The sequence below is a fragment of the Lycium barbarum genome, chromosome 8, assembly GCF_019175385.1.
Source record: "Lycium barbarum isolate Lr01 chromosome 8, ASM1917538v2, whole genome shotgun sequence".
NCBI lineage: Eukaryota > Viridiplantae > Streptophyta > Magnoliopsida > Solanales > Solanaceae > Lycium > Lycium barbarum.
The window spans coordinates 133,048,326-133,068,497 of NC_083344.1; the positions used below are offsets into that span (position 1 = coordinate 133,048,326).

General features: G+C 35.6%; 1 protein-coding gene and 1 pseudogene across 2 annotated transcripts; both read right to left on the reverse strand.

The window, feature by feature from the left end:
* Positions 1-1,151: 1,151 nt before the first annotated feature.
* On the reverse strand, positions 1,152-2,748 carry LOC132605527 (stemmadenine O-acetyltransferase-like; annotated as a pseudogene).
* A 4,495-nt stretch (positions 2,749-7,243) lies between these two features.
* Positions 7,244-19,970, reverse strand: LOC132607593 (cyclin-T1-4-like). Of its 2 annotated transcripts, none has more exons than XM_060321630.1 (7): positions 19,779-19,970; positions 15,056-15,339; positions 12,216-12,297; positions 9,615-9,749; positions 9,183-9,358; positions 8,942-9,093; positions 7,244-8,701 (listed from the first exon to the last, which is right to left on the reverse strand). In XM_060321630.1, the coding sequence occupies exons 2-7, from the start codon at positions 15,286-15,288 to the stop codon at positions 7,632-7,634; spliced, it is 1,848 nt and encodes a 615-aa protein (XP_060177613.1). In that variant the 5' UTR covers positions 15,289-15,339; positions 19,779-19,970; the 3' UTR covers positions 7,244-7,631. The 2 variants fall into 2 exon arrangements, with proteins under 2 accessions (XP_060177613.1, XP_060177612.1); XM_060321629.1 differs by having other exon boundaries at positions 15,056-15,385.
* Between the last annotated feature and the right edge of the window lie 202 nt (positions 19,971-20,172).

Sequence of the window (20,172 nt, forward strand, 5' to 3'; positions counted from 1 at the left end):
TTTCATGATAATTAAAAGATTACATTCATTACCAATATCACATCCAATTACAAAACATTTATCAAAATTCTGATCTATAGAACTTCAGAAACTCATTCATCACACATATTTTATAACTCTGTCGAGGTTGAGAAAACCACCCAAAGAAGCAGTATATTTTGAATTGAAGAAGAAAAAAGCAGCACTGGCTCCTGGGCTTTAAGCAAGAAGCGTACGCTTCTCCGAATAAAGTCCATAACTAAGCAAGATTAGATTTAGCATAAATACATAAAATCAAGGCAAACATGAATTAAAGAGCCTAATTCTTGTTTCTGTAGGTTTTATTAAATGGAGAAAGGACTCAAGAAGTATAAGGGCTATAAGAGGAACATAGTGGTTATTGATATTGCAAAGAAATCCAAAAGCATCAAAAAAAAAAAAGCCTATGCTATGGTGATGAGAAGTCTAATCTTCATCTCTTACATCAACTATTTCTATCAGATTTCTAGGCCATTTTACGTATCAAAATCCGACAATCAATTCCATCATATTTCCAAATTCAACAAGTATTCAGCGTCTCATAAGCAGTCTTAACCACAAGACAGATCCTCCTGTGCTTTTCTTTTCATTTGTAATATACGCGAAAATTCCTGGTTTTCTTTTCCGCAAGATGCACGTGGAGCATATAGATAACACATGTTGCTTACAGGTCTTCAGAAATGGGAGAATCAAGAAGTTCAGATACCTCATTTCTAACAAACTTCAGCCAAAATATTAGTTCCTCTAGTTACTAAGTCTTGCAATGAAATAGGAGTTTGTCATTGAATCCTAGTTTATGTATATAGCAGGTCACAGCCTGTATGTTTTTCCTTCCTTCCAAATCATTGAATACCAAAATTATATCTGAGATAATAAAAAAGGTGCTGAAATTGTGGCAATCGAATACCACGTTTTCCGGGGTTGTTACCTGGTCGTACCATTTCTATACTTATTTTGATTAAAGCCAAATTTTCTGTTGTGAAACTTGCAGAAATTTCACTTGTGTAAGTTTATAATTTCAGGACACTGCAGGAAGAGACAATATAAGTTTCACCAATAATTAACAGTAGATGTCAGGAGGAGAGTAAGACATTCTTTAATCATAAAAAGCACTTTAATCTCAGAAAGAAATCAGAAAGTTCACACTTTATTCAGTACTGAAACTTTTCATTAGAACAACACAGAATGAAAGCACTATCCCTTAAGAAGGATTTCCTCTTAACACGAAACAAGAACTTTATTCCCAACTTGTTCAATGTTGGTATCACTCTTTGTTAGAAAAACTAGCCCTGAGAGTTGCATAAGTTAGCAGCTCTGTACTATTTCTCTCCAACATTTCCATGTCTTCTTCACTCAAAGTAACCATAGCTTCCACTCCACCATCCTTTGTATCTAATAAGAATATCATATGCCTGAACTCTCCTCCAAGTGTACTAAACATAATTGGCTTCCCCCATCCAAAATCCACATCATAAAATGAGTAACCACACCAACTAGAGAAGTAGTATAAATCCACTTCATCCTTTCTATTAACCAAGCTGAATGCTTCACTTCCTAGCTCTAGGGCAGTTCCCATGGCCTCATCCCCTTTCAATCTTTTCCCATAGTGATCATCAAACTCCGATAACCCTTTCCGTAACGCGGCCACCATGTTTATTATATCTTTCTCACTTTCCTCCTCCTTTGATGCTATTAACATCCCAAGGAAGTTTCCAATACAATGAGCGTACATTGGAGGGTCAACGCGCTTCCTCATGTTTACCATGTGGGATAACAAGGATGATTTCTTGGAGTTCGCGGTTAGGAACTTCCACATGACACTTGTCACAACTTCGACACGAGAAGGTTTAGGTATGTTCTCACTAGCCACCTTCATCTTGAGTTCCGCGATGCTAGAAGGATTAAAAACATAAACGTTCGTAACACAGACCTCCCTCGAGAAAAGGGCTTCAATGCTTGGTGCTGGGGGTGAAAATCCATTAGTTGGTGGTAAGAATTTTGCTATGGTGGGGACAAGTTGATCAGTGAGCACGAAATTGGTATCGTTACGACGTGCTAAAGATGTCCAATCAGTTAAAAAGGTGCTTAAAGAACAAGTGTCCAATACTTTGTGAGTAGCTGAAATTCCAAGAACCATTCCTCCGCATTCAAAGAAGGTAACTTGAACAAGAAGCAAAAGGGTCGATGAGAATGACTCCAAAGACGTGAGTGGAAGTAAAGTTTTTTTTAAGTCCAGTTTCATCATGAGGGTTCTTGATGATGTCTTCCAAATTTTGATTTTGTACAAATGCTTCGAGAAATGGAACACCTTCATCGTTGCAATCGACAGAATTATTAGCATTATTCAGTCTTCCTGCCAAAAGGTAATAACGAGCAAGAATTTCAGACAAAGATTTCTTCAAGTGTTTTAATCTTGATGAGTTGATGGTAGCATTATTTGGTTTTTGGTTTTTTGATGGAGGGGGAGGAGGGTAATATATAAGTATTGGGATATAACTTGATGGAGCAAATTGATCAAAAACTGAATATCCATAGGATTTGAGGTTATTGGGAGTGGGAGTAACAGGTTTGATGAATTATTTGGAGATTATTTCCATCTTTAATTTGTTCCCTAATTAGGCCTTGGGTGCAGCTTTGATTTATAACATTGTAATTGGGGGATACTTCATTTAAGGGAAGTCTAAAAATCGGGTGTACTCAATTGAATTGTATTTGCCTAACCTCAATCTAGCTAGGAAGATCGTCAGGTCTGCTTGTTATAAATTTCATAAGTATTATCTAATTTTCTTATATTTGGTTAGTTAAAATATTTTTTTTTTAAAAAAAAACAAGTTTCTTAAAATTAATCAAGTGCGCAAAGGATTACCTTTGTACCAAACATACCCGTTAAGACTATTGATTCCCCTAGCAGTGAAGAGTAGACAAGATTACATCATTGCACAAGAGTTGCCAAAGAAAGTCCAAACTTGCTGCAAATTACTCCCTAACTTCGGTCCATTTTACTTGTCAGGGTTATTATAAATAATTGGTTTAAAATGTTTTCTCTTTCACTTTTACTTGTCCATAATGAATTTTTCATTACATTTAAAAAATAATAAATGAAGTACATATTTTACAACAGTACCCATGTTAATTAATTGGTGCATAGTACCAGTGGACTTAGGAATAATTTGGGGAATGAGTAGTAATATTACGGGTAAATCAGGAGAAAATTGTTTTTCTCTTGATATGCTAACGTGGCAAGTAAAAGTGAAAATTATTTTTAGAATAGCGGACAAGTAAAAGTGAACAAACGGTCAGTTTTAAAAATAAAGATAGAATTAATTTGTATTTTCCACCTTTACCCTTACTCTAATGAATGAGGAGAAATTAATATGGTGCAAGAAAGAGTAATATTAAATTGAGATCAAAGAATAAATAGGGATAGCTAAGTTAAATTATCCTTCTGAGTTCTATTTAAAGGTTTTTTAAAAAAGACATACGTGCAAAAGATAAACATGACAAGTAAAATGCACTCATATAACTACTTACGTACTACTACTTGTTAATTTCACATTCATCTTCCACATTCTATACATAAAGATTTCTGCTCAATATCCCAATACATCAAACATTGGATTATTTGACATGCATTTGCAATTTACCCGCCAAATGAAGCAACTGTGAGTAGGATTAGATCTACAATTAATGTGTTTTACACTCGACCGTCAATATAATATAATATGCATGCTAATAGTTTTCAGGCCTAACATCATGTCATTTCTTAATTCCATTTTTATTCTTGTTCCATCCCACTTATTTTATAGAAAAAAGGACTTCTTTTATAAAAGAAAAAGTCGTTTCTTATTTTCCATATTTCTAGTTTCATTTATTTCAATTTATTTTTTAAGAAGAAATAATAAAAATCAGACTTCTATACAGAGAATTATAATTTTGATATGTGGGTGACGTACTTCTATACAGTCTGGTAACATTTTTGCAAGGGCGGGGACAAGTGAAGTGAGCACAAAATTGAGATCGTTTCGACGTGCTAAAGATGTCCAGTCAGAGTCAGTTAAGAAGGTGATAAAGAAACAAGTGTCCAATACTTTGTGGGTGACTGAAATTTCAAGAACCCTCATGATGAAAATAAACTTAAGAAATTTCCATGCACCATGGAGTCATTAACATTAACCCTTGTGCTTCTTGTTAGCAATATTGAGTCTCCTGCCTAAAGGTAATAATGAGCAACAAGTTCAGACAAAGATTTCTTCAAGTGTTTTGATCTTGATGAGTTGATGGTTGCATTATTTGGTTTTTAGACGGAGGTGTGGGGGGGAGGATGGGGGTAGGGGGTAGTATAGAAGTATTAGGATATAATTAGATGGAGCAAATTGATCAAGAATGCATGCATTAATTTGTTCCTAATTAGGCCTTGAATGCATGCAGCTTTGATTTGTAGTATTATAAAATTGGGGGATGTCTCTAACATTTAATGAAAGTCCAAACGTAGGGTGTACTCCATTGAATTGTATTTGCCTAACCTCAACATTAATGTGGTCGGCACACCTATAGTGTAGTTCAAATTAAACTGATCTACAGAAAGATAGAAGAGGCACATATAAATTGACATAATACTACCGCAGCAACGTACCATAACAAATCGGGATCGGCTATATGAATTCTCACTTCTTCAATACCTTAACAAATATTGCATAAAAAAATTACTCTTAGTAAGCAATGTGGGCGGCGCAACGGATTGGGTGTGCTTGGAATGGAGGAAAATATTTTCACTTTTTTCTATGTTTGGTTGGTCGAAAAAAAATATTTCTCTCAAATAAAAAAAAAATCCTTAAAAATTAGGAAATGACTTCTCCATTGAAAGGAATTTCATGTGTCTCCTCCCACCCTATCCCCAGCGACGGAGCTACAATGCAACACGGGGGTCAGGCGAATCCAATAGCTTTTGCGTAGACCCTGTATTTGTATTAGAAAATATCGTGAGTGTATATAAATATTTAAGTGTGAATCCACTTAGAAACTTAAGTTGATGACCCAGTGGTAAGGAAGAAGGCAGAAAAGCCTTCCACGTCCCAGATGTGGGTTCAAACACTGCTTCCAACGTTCTTTTTAAGCACGCATAAGTACATATACTTTTTTCCTTTGCCACACAATTTTGTCCTTTCTGCTATATATGCAGATGTTCTTTTCAGGAAAACATTAATTTTAAAAACATAAGATTGACAATTAAAAACGCAAATAGAATGTTCCACTCTAAAACACAAGAGGCTCTCTGTTTCTTTCACAAACATCAAACAAAAAATCAGATTTCTTCAAAGACCCAAAACTTATTCGGTCTTCTTCTTCTTCAAAAACTACAACAGCCTTTGCCCACCCACCACCCACCCTCTGCCTGAGTCCAAACCTCCCACTGGTGATTGGTACGTACAGGAACTATTTTAGTTCGTCCCTTTTTTAAATATAGTAAATACCAATACTTGTTCGTTAGTTTGGGGTTGTTATACATTAACTTGAGGTCGTTGTAATGTCTTAAAATTCCGCACCCCCAAACCTCAAATCCTGGCTCCGTCTCTGCCTACCACTCACCCCGCGCACCTGTTGCCTGGCCCCTAACCCGCAACCCCACTCACACCCCGACCCCTCACTAGCCTCCCCCCACCCCTCATCCTCCTCCACCCCAAACCACCTCCACTTTTGTCTAAGTTATATATAAATGTTCTTGAAATATTATTCACTTACCAAACGCCAAAAAATAAGAAAAAAAAAGTACTTGCTTTCTACATTTACCTTCGTACCAAACACACCTATTAAAGACTATTAATTCTCCAAGCAACGAAGAGTAGACGGCAGACATCATTGCACAAGAGTCGCCAAAAATGTCTAAAACTTGCTGCAAACTACAAATGCCCACTACTGGAGTACTACAATAATAATGAATGTTCAAGGCTACAGTTGTACGTATTGTCGTTAAGAACCCTTGACTACTTACTCCCTCCGTTCACTTTTACTTGTAACAAGAGAAAAACATATTTTTTTCATATTTTACTGAAATATAATCATAATCAAAATACTGAAAAGAACGGAGTAGACAAGGAATAAACTTAGGATTAATAACTTATTCCCCAAATCATTTCTCAAAACCTATGACTACTTATTAATTAATATGGGTAGTGAGGTAATTAGATACTCATATCAATTAAATGAGGTGTAAAGTCCAAATTGGACAAAGTAAAAGAAAACGGAAGGAGTATTACTTATTAAGTTCACGTATCACTTATTAAGTTCACATTCATCTTCCACATTCTTCTATAAAGATTTCTGCTCAATATTCCAATACCTAAAACCACTGGATTATTTTGACATGCGTCTGCAAAACATGCACGTCATTTCCTAATTCCATTCTTATTCTTGTTCCATCCAAAAAATATGGAAAACGTCACTTCTAAGTTTCATAGTGTAGAAATATGTACCAAGTTATTGTTTAAAAAGAAAAAAATAAATATCAGACTTCTATACAAAGAATTAGAATTTCGATATATGTCAATCTCCTTGTTATATTAAATAAGACAAGTCAGAGCCCCTACACAAAGAGGTGTTTGCGTTTTCATACATAAATATTCACAACTTTAATTTAGTTAGTAATGATAGTGATTGAGCTTCTAGGCTTCGTAAGATGGGAAATAAAATATTCAAAAAAAAAAAATTATAGTGAACGAACTGTTCATCCATTATATTTTCATTCAAAGTAGAGGACGAGAATGTTGTTTAGAGAGCTCGAACGCAAATGCGAACCAAAGAGCTCGAACGCAAATGTGAACCAAATAAATCGAGAGCAATCTTGGTCTTATTAAGACTTTATGCAGAATCCATACCACAAGGAGTTGATATGAACATAGATGATATATACCGCACAAAATATTGTTTCAATACGAGAAATCTCTTTATTGTGCTATATACCGCACAACATGTCGTTTTAACCGGAACAGAGCCCTTTATAAAATACATTTTCATGTAAGTTATGATTTCAACAAGAGGGTAGAATAACTTTGAGATAATCTAAAGAACTACTACATAAAAGACTGAATATATGTGTCCGCGATATAAGTTATGTATATTCTTTCATTGAAGATCCACCCAAGAACAAAAATGAGAAGGGAGAAAAAAAAAAAAAGACATCCTGAATTAACAGAAACGGGAAAAAACAAGGACTGAATGATGCACCAAGTACGCAGAAATATAACTCAAATCACATAGAAAATTCAGCAGTAGTAAAGGATAACTATCCCATCAAATGTACAGGAAAAAAATGGACAACATTTTGAAGGCCACTAACAACTCGGACAATTACAAAGAATCCGTTCTTACAAAGTGCACAACATATTTGAGAGATCGAAAAGGGAAATAGGGTGGAGCTGGATATGGTAGCAGTTCAAAATCATCTGGAGAATAGAGTTATATGGTTCCGTTCTATAAATATTGCTCGTACACCAATTGAAGTTCTAGAAAAAAAATTAGCATATAGCTGTGAAAACTGAAATAAACTCACTCCTCGGATCAGAATGTCCAGCATGTTCAACAGAGCTAGAAATGCTGCTGCGAGCATACAAGAAATCTCAGGCATGATTTTCCTGCATGTGCCTTTTGTGGTCCCTCTCATTATAATCAAGCCTCCCAGGCCTGTTTCTATCATCTGGAAAATATTCATGCCGCTTTCCCTCCATCGATTTGTCGGAGGGACTACTTGCCTTTCTCTTCCTACTATTTGACTTTGGTGACCGATATCCCCTGTCAGTATCATCATATGGTTCCAGTTCCCCTTCCTCGACGTAGTCAAACTCTTCTCCGCGTGAAGACTTCAATTTTGACCCTTGGTGATGTCCATCCCCAATCTCATCTTGAAGCTTTGAATGATGTGTGTTCTCATGCTTGGACCAGCTTTCTTTTCTGTCCCGCTTGTTTTTCTCATTTCCAGCTGCCAGTTCTATTCCATCCTCCAATTCTCTCTCAATGAGATCATCGTCATCTATAACATCAGTTTTCTTGGTTACATCCCCTTGCAACTTCCTGCGTTTCTCCAATGCTGCCTTGACCTTGTTCTCAACAGCTGCTTTGACCTTGTCTTTATCTATCTTTCTAACTTCTTGTGGTGACTGGCCAACTGCACCATCCTTGTTCTCCAGGGCTCTACCATGGTACTTTTCCTTTAATTCCCCTTTATGCCTTGGTTCGGCTTTCCTAGTGTTCTCTTCCTGATCATCTTCAGCGTTGCTCTCAGAACCATACCTTGATCTACTTTGTACCTCTGCTGCACCGCCCTGATAAGCCACCTGCTCTCTTTCATGCTTCTGTCTATCATTAATCTCACCATCACCAATACCGTCTGACAGGTTATGTTCAGCACTTCCGTAGTCATTATTGCTATTTTGAGCTGGCCTTGGAAGCCCACCGTGATTATCAGCATACGGTTGATCAGGATTTTCCCTAGAGGATGAAGGATTGGAGGTTCCTGCGTTTGTATTAGCACCTCCACCCAGGGAGTTACTGTTATTTGCAGCATGCTCTTCGTGTGCAGATGAAGCTTTTCCAGCAGGCCTTTGATTTCCACCAGCACTTCCTTCTGCTTCACTAGCCTGAGGTGGTACTCTATTTTGTTCATACAATTCTAGCATTTGATTGCTCACCTCTGCAAGGGTAAAGAATATACAAGTCAGATAGAGCAGAGCTAATGTATTATTGTTTGTACTAAACACTCCCCGCCCAATAAAAATTTAGTCCTCTATTAGAAAGAAAAAAATCAAAAAGGTTCATTTCAGAAAATTTCCATGTACTGATGTGGCCACAGAATCCTTGAAAGTAAGCTAGACTGGGTTCATCCAATACCACAAATTTCATAAAGTATACATATCCAAGGCAAGACACCAACCCTCCAGTTGGCGTGGGGTGACATCAAACTCCTGCCACCAAACCTTCTCTCCATCAGATGGGAGCTTTACTTTGAGAAACTTGGCTGCAAGGAAAATGGCACCTGCTGCAATGTGATGGGGCTTAAATTGCAAGCATAAGGACGTCCGAAGCCTGCACGCGGCTCTCCCACGTCAACTAGAGATAAGTGTGACCATCAATTGGTACCAACAAAAATTATATAGAAGAGAAATACATCATACCCATCATTCACAAAGTTCCATGCAACTTGAGCTAGGGCATTTTGAGCAACCTTGAATTTCTTTATCGCCTCGACAAGGGGTTTATATGGATGATGTACATTAAGATCAAAAGCAAGAGTTGCAAGAACAACCCTCTCTCCAGACAAAATTAGTTCTTTTTGTTGTTCGTATACTTCCTGCATAACGTTGCAAAATTTTCAAACTCTTTTAAAATGTGATACCAAGACCCTGGAAATGATTCAAGGTACCAGAGGAACCAGATTAACACAAACTGAACTGGTAACTATCCAAAGTCACCAAAAGGCCAAATCTTCCAGATATAAGCATGATGAAGCAAGTTATACGGCCAAAGAATCTAAAGGCGGACCTAAAAATAGAAGATGGAATTAATAGATACGTACAGAGCACAATCACCAGGCCAATGGGCAATACCTTTTGCTTGATCCTCTGAATAGCTGCAGGATCCTTTTTATGAATGATCTCATAAGAAACAAGTATAACATCTTTCAAGGGACGAGGAGTTTCTTCAACCTTTCCAGCTAGGAACATGCATACTGTGGCAACAGTCTGCAAAAGGTACGGAAGTTGGGTAGAAATTAGTTAGTACTAACTACCACAAAAATAAGCTTTTTTTTTTTTTTTTTTTGAGAAAGGTAGCCATTTGTATAATCTATATAAACTCAACACCATAACTGGTGCTGAAATTAGAACATACATCATCAAAAGGAACAAAAACAAAGGGGAACAACTCCTACCAGATCTGTAATCTTTTGCATTTTACCAATTAAATCTACTAAATCTTCTACTTCCCCCCATAAGTTCAGTTTACACCAAAAAAAGAACAAACTAAGAGAATACATCCTAATCTTTTGAATGGAATTGCTAGTATCTTCAAAATGTCTAGAGTTACTCTCTCCATACTGACCACCAAATACATGCTGGGATGATCTTCCACCAATTTTCCTCTCCATTTCTCTTCCCCACATTCATCCAATGATTCAAAAGATCCATAGTAGAACTATCGCCCGTGAAGATGTCCATTATTTTTCTTTTCTTTTTTTTTTAAATGATAAGAGGATGTCCATTGTTTACTAGTAACACAAATTTTATTTCCCCAACTAGTATGCAAATTATCACTTCAAAAACCAGTCAAACAAAAAGATAGTCATGAAAATGCACTATAAATGACTGGCAGAGTCCTTCCAGAAAGAAAAAAAAACTTGCCCAACAGCATACTATTCATATGATTAGGTGGGGCACTGATCTTTTTTTCTTGTCCAGTGTCATACTAGACATGATTAGATGGGGCTAAAAGACGTGTTTGATTAATTATTCAGGCACTGCAACTACACCATTATTCTAGGTTGAAGAAAACAAGAAAAATTCCAATTAAATATGCTACTGAACTAGTTCAGGAAGGATTCCTACTAATCTCTTGGCACTACCAGTTAGATAGTACACAATCTAGGGGTTATTCATGAGGATGGTGCTTGAGAGGGACACAACGAAGACTAACCCACCCGAGCACAGCAGAACACACCTAGGGAATCTCATTAGAGAGAAAATAACCAATATAAAATAGAACATAAAGCCCACCCGAGCACAGCAGAATACACCTAGGAAGTCAAACTTCGATGTTCCATCTGAAAGAACCATAAACAAGAGGCCTACCAACTCAAGACACTTCAACCAGCTATAGAGGTAAGATGAGAAACACATTTTCCTCCAATATTCCTTCCTTCCCCTTCCTAATTTCTTAATTCTGTGAAATTTTCTTGAATTGTTGCCCATCATTCTCCAATCTCCCTTCAATTTTCATTTTTTTTTTTTGATAAGGTAAATTTTCAATCTCCCGAGGTAGGGGTAAGGTCTGCATACACACTACCCTTCCCAGACCCCACTTTGTGGGATTCAACTGGGTATGATGTTGTTGTTTAGCACCATAAAAAACCAAGACATCTAACGGAAATTGTTCTTCACAAACTTCACAATTTGAAAAGTAATGCATCATTTTGAACTGCTTCACCTTTGACATAATTGGGAATCTGCGCATAATACGCATGAGCAAATTGCTTATAGGTCTGACAATCTTCGGTCTGTTATATTTTAGTAGGTATGGCAAATTTGATCTAGTCAAATGAAAGGAATTGGACTTAGAGAATCAAAAGTTGGTGCCCCTTTGTGCTGGACACTACCAGATGCTGAATGCTTGCTGATTTGAAGCTCAACAAACTAGTTAATTACAAAATCGCATGTCCAGAAATCTCCAATTTTCACTGTCTCGATAACCTAACTACTAAGTAGTGTTTAAGAACGCTAATCGCTAGGTAAGATAAAGATACATCTAGTCCACCCTTTTCCTTTTTCTTTTCTTAATTGAACCCTTGCTTCTCTTGAATTTTGTTAAAAAAGCAAGGTACGATAGCTGATAAGAACATATACAATACTTGAACTAAGCCAAAAGGCAAAGAAGGTATTAACAAAAATGTAAAGTAAGATAAAAAAATAAACTTCTCTATGTGGGTGTCAAACGAACGCCACGGGTTCAAACCCGTCAGTGGACAAAAGCTTGTATTAAGTAGAGAAGGTTAAAGGGCGGGATCATTATCCACCGAGTTTTGAACCATGCACCACCGGCGCTCAGCAATTTCTTGATGATCACAAAAATGGTAACAAAATATTTTTTTTATTGTTAAACAACATATATATTTCTACTTGCAAACCAATCAGAGACTATGCAGCTTTCATTTTTTTTCATGCAATATATATAATCAACCAAAACCCAACTAGAAGCACCGATTGCTTTTGAGCCAATAGATGCCAATACCAACCATGCCATGTCTTGTGACTAGGTAAGTTAGGCACCAAAAGTTCATTTGCTCATGCCTGCACTGTGTTACAGGGACTCCGGCACCATTATTCACTATGCGATATTCAAGATTATACGTCATGCAGTCTTCATTTAACAAATGTATAAAAAAGGCTCAACATGCTATAGACCCAATAGATGGTATAACTGAAACAGAGAGTTACCCTCCTATCGTTCCTTGAATGAGATTGCCGGAGAAAGAACCGATGACAAAATATTATTGCAGTGGCAATTGTTACCTGAGGCCTGCAAGCACCGAACAATTGAACCATTATGGTAATGATTTATTTCATATTTAATGAAAATAAGGTGTGATGCTGCATGTATGACAAGTCCGAGAAAGCACCAAAAATAGGTGTTCTTATAAGGAAAACCATCAATACTATATGCCTCTCTATAATAATCCAATTATCATATCTAATATAATAAAATAATGAGGAGGAGAAGAATGGACAATAAAAATAGTTGGCAAAGTCATACACCAACCTTAAAGAAACTTTATGAATGTTATCTTAGTGATTTGGAATAGGGATAGAGATTCAGTATTAAGAAAAGTTACTAACGTCTTTTTATCTAATAGTTACTAACATCTTTTAGAATCTTCATGAGAAACAAGACAAGAAGGAAGAATTCTGGGAGAAGGTTTGTTTGATTATTCTCACAAGTTATTGGGATTTAAATAACCTTTGCAAGACATACAAATGGGAAAAAATAAAGACAATAGTTACATCTACAAAACTTCCTAATTACCTAATTATGGGGATATGGGAATCTTTTCATATTTACATAGTATGGGTTTTTTGGCCATTTTTACTCTCCCTCAAGCTGGAGTGTACACATTGTATGCTCGTAACTTGCCACAAATATAAAGTCTGGATGCTCTAAGTAATTTTGTGAGAACATCTGCTAAAGTCTAACATATCCATAAGATGAGTGTTGCAGATATGCGGATGTTAAGATGGATGTGCGGTCATACCAGATAAGATAAGATTAATAATGACCACATTCGCCAGAAGGTGCAAGTAGCACGCATTGAGGATAAATGCAAGGTCACTTGAGATGGTCTGGACATGGTCTGTATCTATATTAACTTTATTTCTCTTGCATTACATAACTATTTTTAATTCTTTTATTTGTGCCTTAAAATCCCCAGCAAGAAAGCCCCAGCAAGCCTTGGAATGTTCTATATTGTGTTTGACTGACGACCATGGTCTATCAAAAAAAACAATAACTATGTTCAGCAAATATTTAAGAAAAGGATAAGAGGACAGCACGGAAAGGATCACATGCATTGCTCATACTAAAGATACATCTAATGTAGATACGGATGCTGTTGCTATATGGACCTTAGTACCTCCCCTTTTTTTTTTTTTTTTTGGAAAAATAATATGGACCTTAGTACCTCCTTTCTCAAACCAGACAGACCTTATTACCTCTCATTTTTCCAAGTTGGAACTAGGAAGGCAGCTTCCTCCACAGGTTTCCCTAATAAGATGTTCTACAAGACAAATGCATATCTAACAATAAAAGCAGAATAACTACCTAATTCGACCAGCCAATTTCGACACATCCTAGAGTAACCTTAATTCGACAGTGCAATGATAAGAACTGCAATGCAGATTACACCACGGGCCCATCTGGCTTAGCTGAATTTAAGTTGCTTTTAAGCACGAAGTGTTAAAAGCATTCATTAAATGTTGGAGCGGATTTTTTTATAAATAAGCAATTACATGTTCCGATAGAAATGCCGAAAATTAAAATAAGCTATTGATATGCTTGGTAGAAATGTGTTGATAAGCACTTTTTTCTGTTAAAATGACAACATCCTTACATCTGTTCACACTATAAAGGAGCTGATTACAACAAGATTTTTATTTCTAAAAATTGATTCAAAAACAAATTAATGTATGTCTCAATCCACTTTTAGTTCTAAACTGATTAGATAAGATTATGCTTAATAAATATTAATTATTTATTAGCAGAACATATAGTAATAGATAATTTGTTTTTTAGAGTGAGAATAGACAGATTGAAATCTGGTACCCATAGAATTATTATCTAATCGACAACGAAATAATTATCTCCAAACGACACTCATTAACAGATCACATATGAATTCGTAGGCTACTTGCATTAGGGTGGGATACGGGCTTAGCTTTGTAGAAGAAAAACTATTTTTTGTTTGGCGTCTAGGTGGCCAAGCACAACGGAGAGGAAAGGGGAGCAAAACCTTGCTTTGCATACTAAACACTATGCAAATCGAATTCTTGATCAAAAAAGAGAAAAAAAAAAACTCCACTTCCAGATTATTGCCACAATCCAGAGATCGAAAATCACAGAGCTGGAAGGCAGAGGTGGAAAACTATAAATTAGCGGAGAAAACAAACAGTAGAGTTACAGCTTTTTGGTCTGAAGGATGCTTTGGGGATTAAAAGAAGTGTGAGGGATAAGAAAACAAAATACTTGGTCAAACCAAAATTAGCCTTTAAGCTGAAAAGCCATGCATTGTGCAACTTATGCCTTTTGGCTTGTTTTGGTTTAAAAGCACCTTTTAAGTTTAACAAACACCAAGATAAGCTAAGAAGTACTTGAAAACTACTTTGACCTGCTTTTAGCCCACCCAAACACCCTCCAAGTCATCTTTATCAACAAACTAACTAAAATTTAAGATTATACTAAGTCATGTGTTAGCAATTCTAACAGTGTGTATAAATATGAAGACTTTGCACCATCTAAGAGAAAAGACTAAAACGCAATCATGAAATAATACAAAAAGGCATCCAACTCAGAAAAAAGGTACTATGACCTGCTTTTAGCCCACCCAAACACCCTCCAAGTCATCTTTATCAACAAACAAACTAAAATTTTAGATTAAACAAAGTCATGCGTTAGCAATTCTAACAGTGTGTAAAAATATGAAGATTTTGCACCCTCTCAAAGAAAAGATTAAAACCCAATCACGAAATAACACAAAAAGGCATCCACCTCAGAGAAAAGGACTTACACTTTAAGCCGCATGCCCAAATCTTGTAGGAAGGTACAATATGACTTCCGTAGATAAGTCTCTTTCTTCAAATCTATACCATTTAGTCGAGAAGGGGAGTTCTCTTCAATTTCTTTCCTGGAGAGATACCAACGACCACCATTCTCATCTGGCCTTTCTTGAGAAGCCCTAAAACTGCCACCTTCATAAGCCTCATGATGCGTCGAGGGGTCACCAGTCATCAGACCAGCCATCGGTACCTCTTCAATCCCCACGAAAGTTATCCGTGAATTATGAAATGGTCACTATGGACAACAGCAGTTATTTAGATGACCATCACCGAGCAACATCCTATAGATAAATGAGACAGGAACACACAGGATTTGAACAGGAAAAATAACCGCATAGAGACAGTCAAAACACAAAAAATAAAAGCATAAAACCCAAAATATAAAACAGTGTCAAATTCACAATATGCAAGTGACTCCAAGGTTGTATTAACATATGTCAAAATGTTTAATGAACAAATGATAAAACCAACTTAAATTATAAGTAACTTCCTTTCCAGAAGAAGGGGGAGAAGGCCATATCACAACACGTAACTTCTGGTGAGAGACGTGAAATGGTATGCAACACTTTTTTTCTGACAAGCAATTGGCATATGGTACTTACCAACGGGAGAATTCAATTTTCACACTCTTAAATCAATGATTCTAACCAACAAGATTTTAACAAACACATAAATAAGCCAGAACACGTTATCCATGAAACAAAGTATGTTGTTTCTTCCTAACAACAACTGATTTTAGGGGAGATAGACAATCTTAAGATAATTAAAAACTTCATACAGTAAAAGACATGGGTTGAGCAAAGGAAAAAATTGATGCCACCGCCAATCAATTCTTAGAAGGGTATGAGTTGAAATCATTAAGAAGTCTGGGGCAAAGCAGATAGAAATTTTTCCTACCAAAGACCCTTCTACACAAGCAGATCATACAACAAGATAATGCAAATAAGAAAGCAATGAAAGAAAATACATGCTTTAAGCAAGTTGTAGAGGTTCTTTTTCAATAAATAGAAAAAAAAACCTCAACTTTCTCTTCATATGGACTGACTTTATAGTCTTATATATTCTTTAAAGATTCTATAACCTTGATAAAGAGTAGAATTCACCAAAATAGCTACTCCCTCCATCCCAATTTAAGTGTCTTACTTTACTTTTTGGTCTGTCCCGAAAAGAGTGCCTCTTCTATATTTAGTAAGTTTTCCAATTCCAACATTCTACATGGCGAAGTTAAGACACAAGATTTAAAGGACTAGACATATCTTTAATTTAAGACCTCAAGATTCAAAAGTCTCCCTTTGTTTTTTAAATTCCGTGTCCAACCAAACTAAGACACTTAAATGGGGACAAAGGGAGTACAATTTACAAGCTCAAGAATCAATAAATGAAGTGTCACAAAAAACCAGTTCGAATAAACATACAAGTCGAATGAGTTGGTTTTCAAGGTAAATCAGTTCAAACATATAAGACCTGATACTTCAAAAATAACCAAATCTCTCATGCTCAACACACAAAGAAAACAAAGCTTAAACTACTCAGCCAGAAAAAAAAAAACAATTTAACATATTTTTTCCATTTTATCACTGAAACAACAAAAATCAATAATCAATTCCACACACAAAAGTACCTCAAAACTAAAATTCAACGAACGCAAGTAACCGAACAAAGCCAAGAAAATCCAAATAAGGAACGACAAAGTTTAGTTATATAAACAACACTTAACCCTAAATTCTCAGATTGTGCCATACAATATAGGGTTAAAAGACATGATACTTGAAATAAGTAAACCTCTGATGCTCAACACACAAAGAAAACGAAGCTTAAACTACTCAGCTAGAAAAACAAGAAAAAATCCAATTTTCGACATATTTTTTTCATTTTTATCACTAAAGCAAGAAAAATCAAAAATCAATTCCACACACAAAATTACCTCAAAAGTAAAATTCAACGAACCCAAGTAACCAACCAAAGCCATGAAAATCCAAACAACAAACGACGGAGTTTTTTTTAGTTTTTTTTTTGAAAAGGTAACACTTGTATATTTATCCAAAAATCAGACCTGCCACAAACAGTTGCAGGTCTCATAGTTACAAAGGAGTATTCAGAAGATCCGCAATCCTATAACAAAAACTTATATAAAACCTAAGACATCCATAAATGATTCTAGATCTTCCAAATACTCCTGTTTACACCAAAAGTATAATAAAGCAAGACAGTTCATTTTCATCTTCTGTAAAGAATTACACTTGTTTTCAAAACATCTAAGGTTCCTTTCACTCCACACAGACCACCAGATGCAAGCTGGTATAATTCTCCATCTCTCTTTGTTGCCAGAAAGGTTGGCATAACTATTCCACATCTCCAGGACTTGAACAATTTTCTAAGGCATTATCCATGTTAACCCTTTCAAATTGATGAACAAACTCCATATCTGAAAGGTAATCTTGCAGTGAATAAAAAGGTGACTAACAGTCTCTGGTTCTTCACCACAAAAGAAACAAGTTTTGTTATATAAACAACAACTTAACCCTAAATTTCTAAGCTTGTGCTATACAAGATAGGGTTACAAGACATGCTACTTGAAATAAGCAAACACACAAAGAAAAGGAAGCTTAAACTTCTCAGCTAGAAAAAATTCAATTTTTAACATACTTTTTCCATTTTATCAGTGGAACGAGAAAAATCAAAAAAAAAAAATTCCACACACAAAAGTGCCTAAAAGTAAAATTCACAAACGCAAGTAACCAAACAAACCCAACAAAACCCAAATAACAAACGCCGGTGTATTCTCAGATTGTGCTATACAAGAAAGGGTTACAAGACATGATACTTGAAATAAGAAAATCTCTGAAGCTCAACACACAAATAATAGAAAGCTTAAACTGCTCAGCTAGAAAAATAAGAAAAAAAATCCAACTTTTAACATATTTTTTCCATTTTATTACTGAAACAAGAAAATCAAAAACAATTCCACACACAAAAGTATCTAAAAGTAAACTTCACGAACGCAAGTAACCGACCAAAGCCAATAAAGCCCAAATAACAAACGACGACGTTTTGTTACATAAACAACAACTTAACCCTAAAGTCTAAGCTAGATAGGGTTACAAGACGAACAACAGAAGGAAACAAGAAATAGAGGCTACTAAAACATATAAGACATGATACTTGACATAAGCAAATCTCTAATGCTCAAGACACTGCTAAGCAAGAAAAATAAGAAGAAAAAAATCCAATCTTTAACATGTTATTTCCATTTCATCACTGGAACAAAAAAAATCAATACCAAACACAAAAGTTCCACAAAAACACCTAAAACTAAAATTCACGAACGCAAGGGACCAACCAAAACCAAGAAAGCCCAAATAACGAACGAAAGTGTCTTGTTATACACACAACAACTTAACCCTAAACTTCACCAAAAAACAACTTATCCCAAATTCTCCGATTGTGCTATACGAGATAGGGTTACAAGACATGATACTTGAAATAAGTCAATCTTTGATGCTCAACACACAAAGAAAAAGAAGCTTAAACTATCCGGTTTTTAACTGCTCAGCTAGAAAAATAAGAAAAAATCCAATCTTTAACATATTTTTTCCATTTTACCACTAGAACAAAAAAAAATCAAAAATTAAAAAACAATTTCACACACAAAAGTAGCTAAAAGTAAAATTCAACAAACGCAAGTAACCAACCAAACCCAACAAAACACAAATAACAAACGACAACGTTCTGTTATATAAACAAGAACTTAGGGTTACAATACGACCAAACAGAAGGAAAGGAGAAATAGAGATGATATATACTTAAAATAAGCAAATCTCTGATGTGCTCAACACACAGAAAAGGAAGCTTAAACTATTCAACTAGAAAAAAATCCAATTTTTAACATATTTTTTCCATTTTATCACTAAAACAAGAAAAATTAAAAATAAAAAAGCAACTCCACACACAAAGGTACCCAAAACTAATTTTCAACGAACGCAAGTAATGAACCATACCCAATAAAACCCATAAAACGAATGACGACATTTAGTTATATAAACAACAACTTAGGGTTACAAGAAAAGAGAAATAGAAACGAGAACTCGTTCCGAGTAACTGAGATGAGATTTTACTTGTCAGTTATGAAAAGAAAAGGAAGCTTAAACTGCTCAGCTATGAAAATTAAAAAAAAAATGCAATTTTATCACTGGAACAAGAAATTAATTCCACACACCAACAGCACCTCAAAACTAAAATTCACAAATGCAAGTAACAAACCAAAGCCAAGAAAACCCAAATAAGCAACGATGACGTTTTGTTATTCGAAAACAACAACTTAGGGTTACAAAACGAACAAAGAGAAGGACACAAGAAATAGCATAAATAGTAGAATTCACGGAAGCAGTTCCAATTTACAAGCTCAAAAAACAATAAATAAGTGTCACCAAAAGGAAGCTTAAACTAAGCTACGAAAATAAGAAGAAAAAAAATCCAATTTTATCACTAAAACAATAAAAATCAAGAAATCAATTCCACACACAAAAAGCAGCTCAAAACTAAAATTCAACAAACGCAAGTAAACGAACCAAACCAAACAAAACCCAAACAAGCAACGACGGCGTTTTATTATACAAAAACAACAAATTAGGGTTACAAAGAGAAAGAAAAGAGAGGAATAGACACGAGAAATACCTGGTCGTTGCGAGTAAACTGAGGACGAGATTTTACTTCATTCGCCGGCGAGATTTTGAAGACGAGATAACGGCGTCGATGAGATGAGGGCTAATTTGGAGAATTCAAGATAGGAAGAAGGGTTTGTGCGAGACCAGAGAAGAGGAGTGAAATAAAGCCAAGTGAGGGAAAAGGGTGGGGGTTTTCTGCAATTTGGGGAAAATATAAAGTGACTTTTATTTAGTTTTGGGGTTCATTTAAACCCCCTCTGGAAACGATGCACGGGGCTCAACATGATTAATTTGTTACTCATTATAATTAATTTTTATGATTTGTATATTTTGCAAAGTATATCGCAATTCTCCTTAGTGAGTCTCTATATTTTGTTTCTTTTCCTCTTATTTTTCCCCTTAAT

Bases quoted from the DNA above. Each gene is read 5' to 3' on its own strand.
- LOC132607593 (XM_060321630.1), bottom strand. From the start codon at position 15,288: ATGGCTGGTCTGATGACTGGTGACCCCTCGACGCATCATGAGGCTTAT. The intron at 12,298-15,055 runs GTAAGTCCTTTT...CGGTGCTTGCAG, and splicing joins TTGGGCATGCGGCTTAAAGT to GCCTCAGGTAACAATTGCCA. The intron at 9,750-12,215 runs GTAACTCTCTGT...TACCTTTTGCAG, and splicing joins ATTCAAGGAACGATAGGAGG to ACTGTTGCCACAGTATGCAT.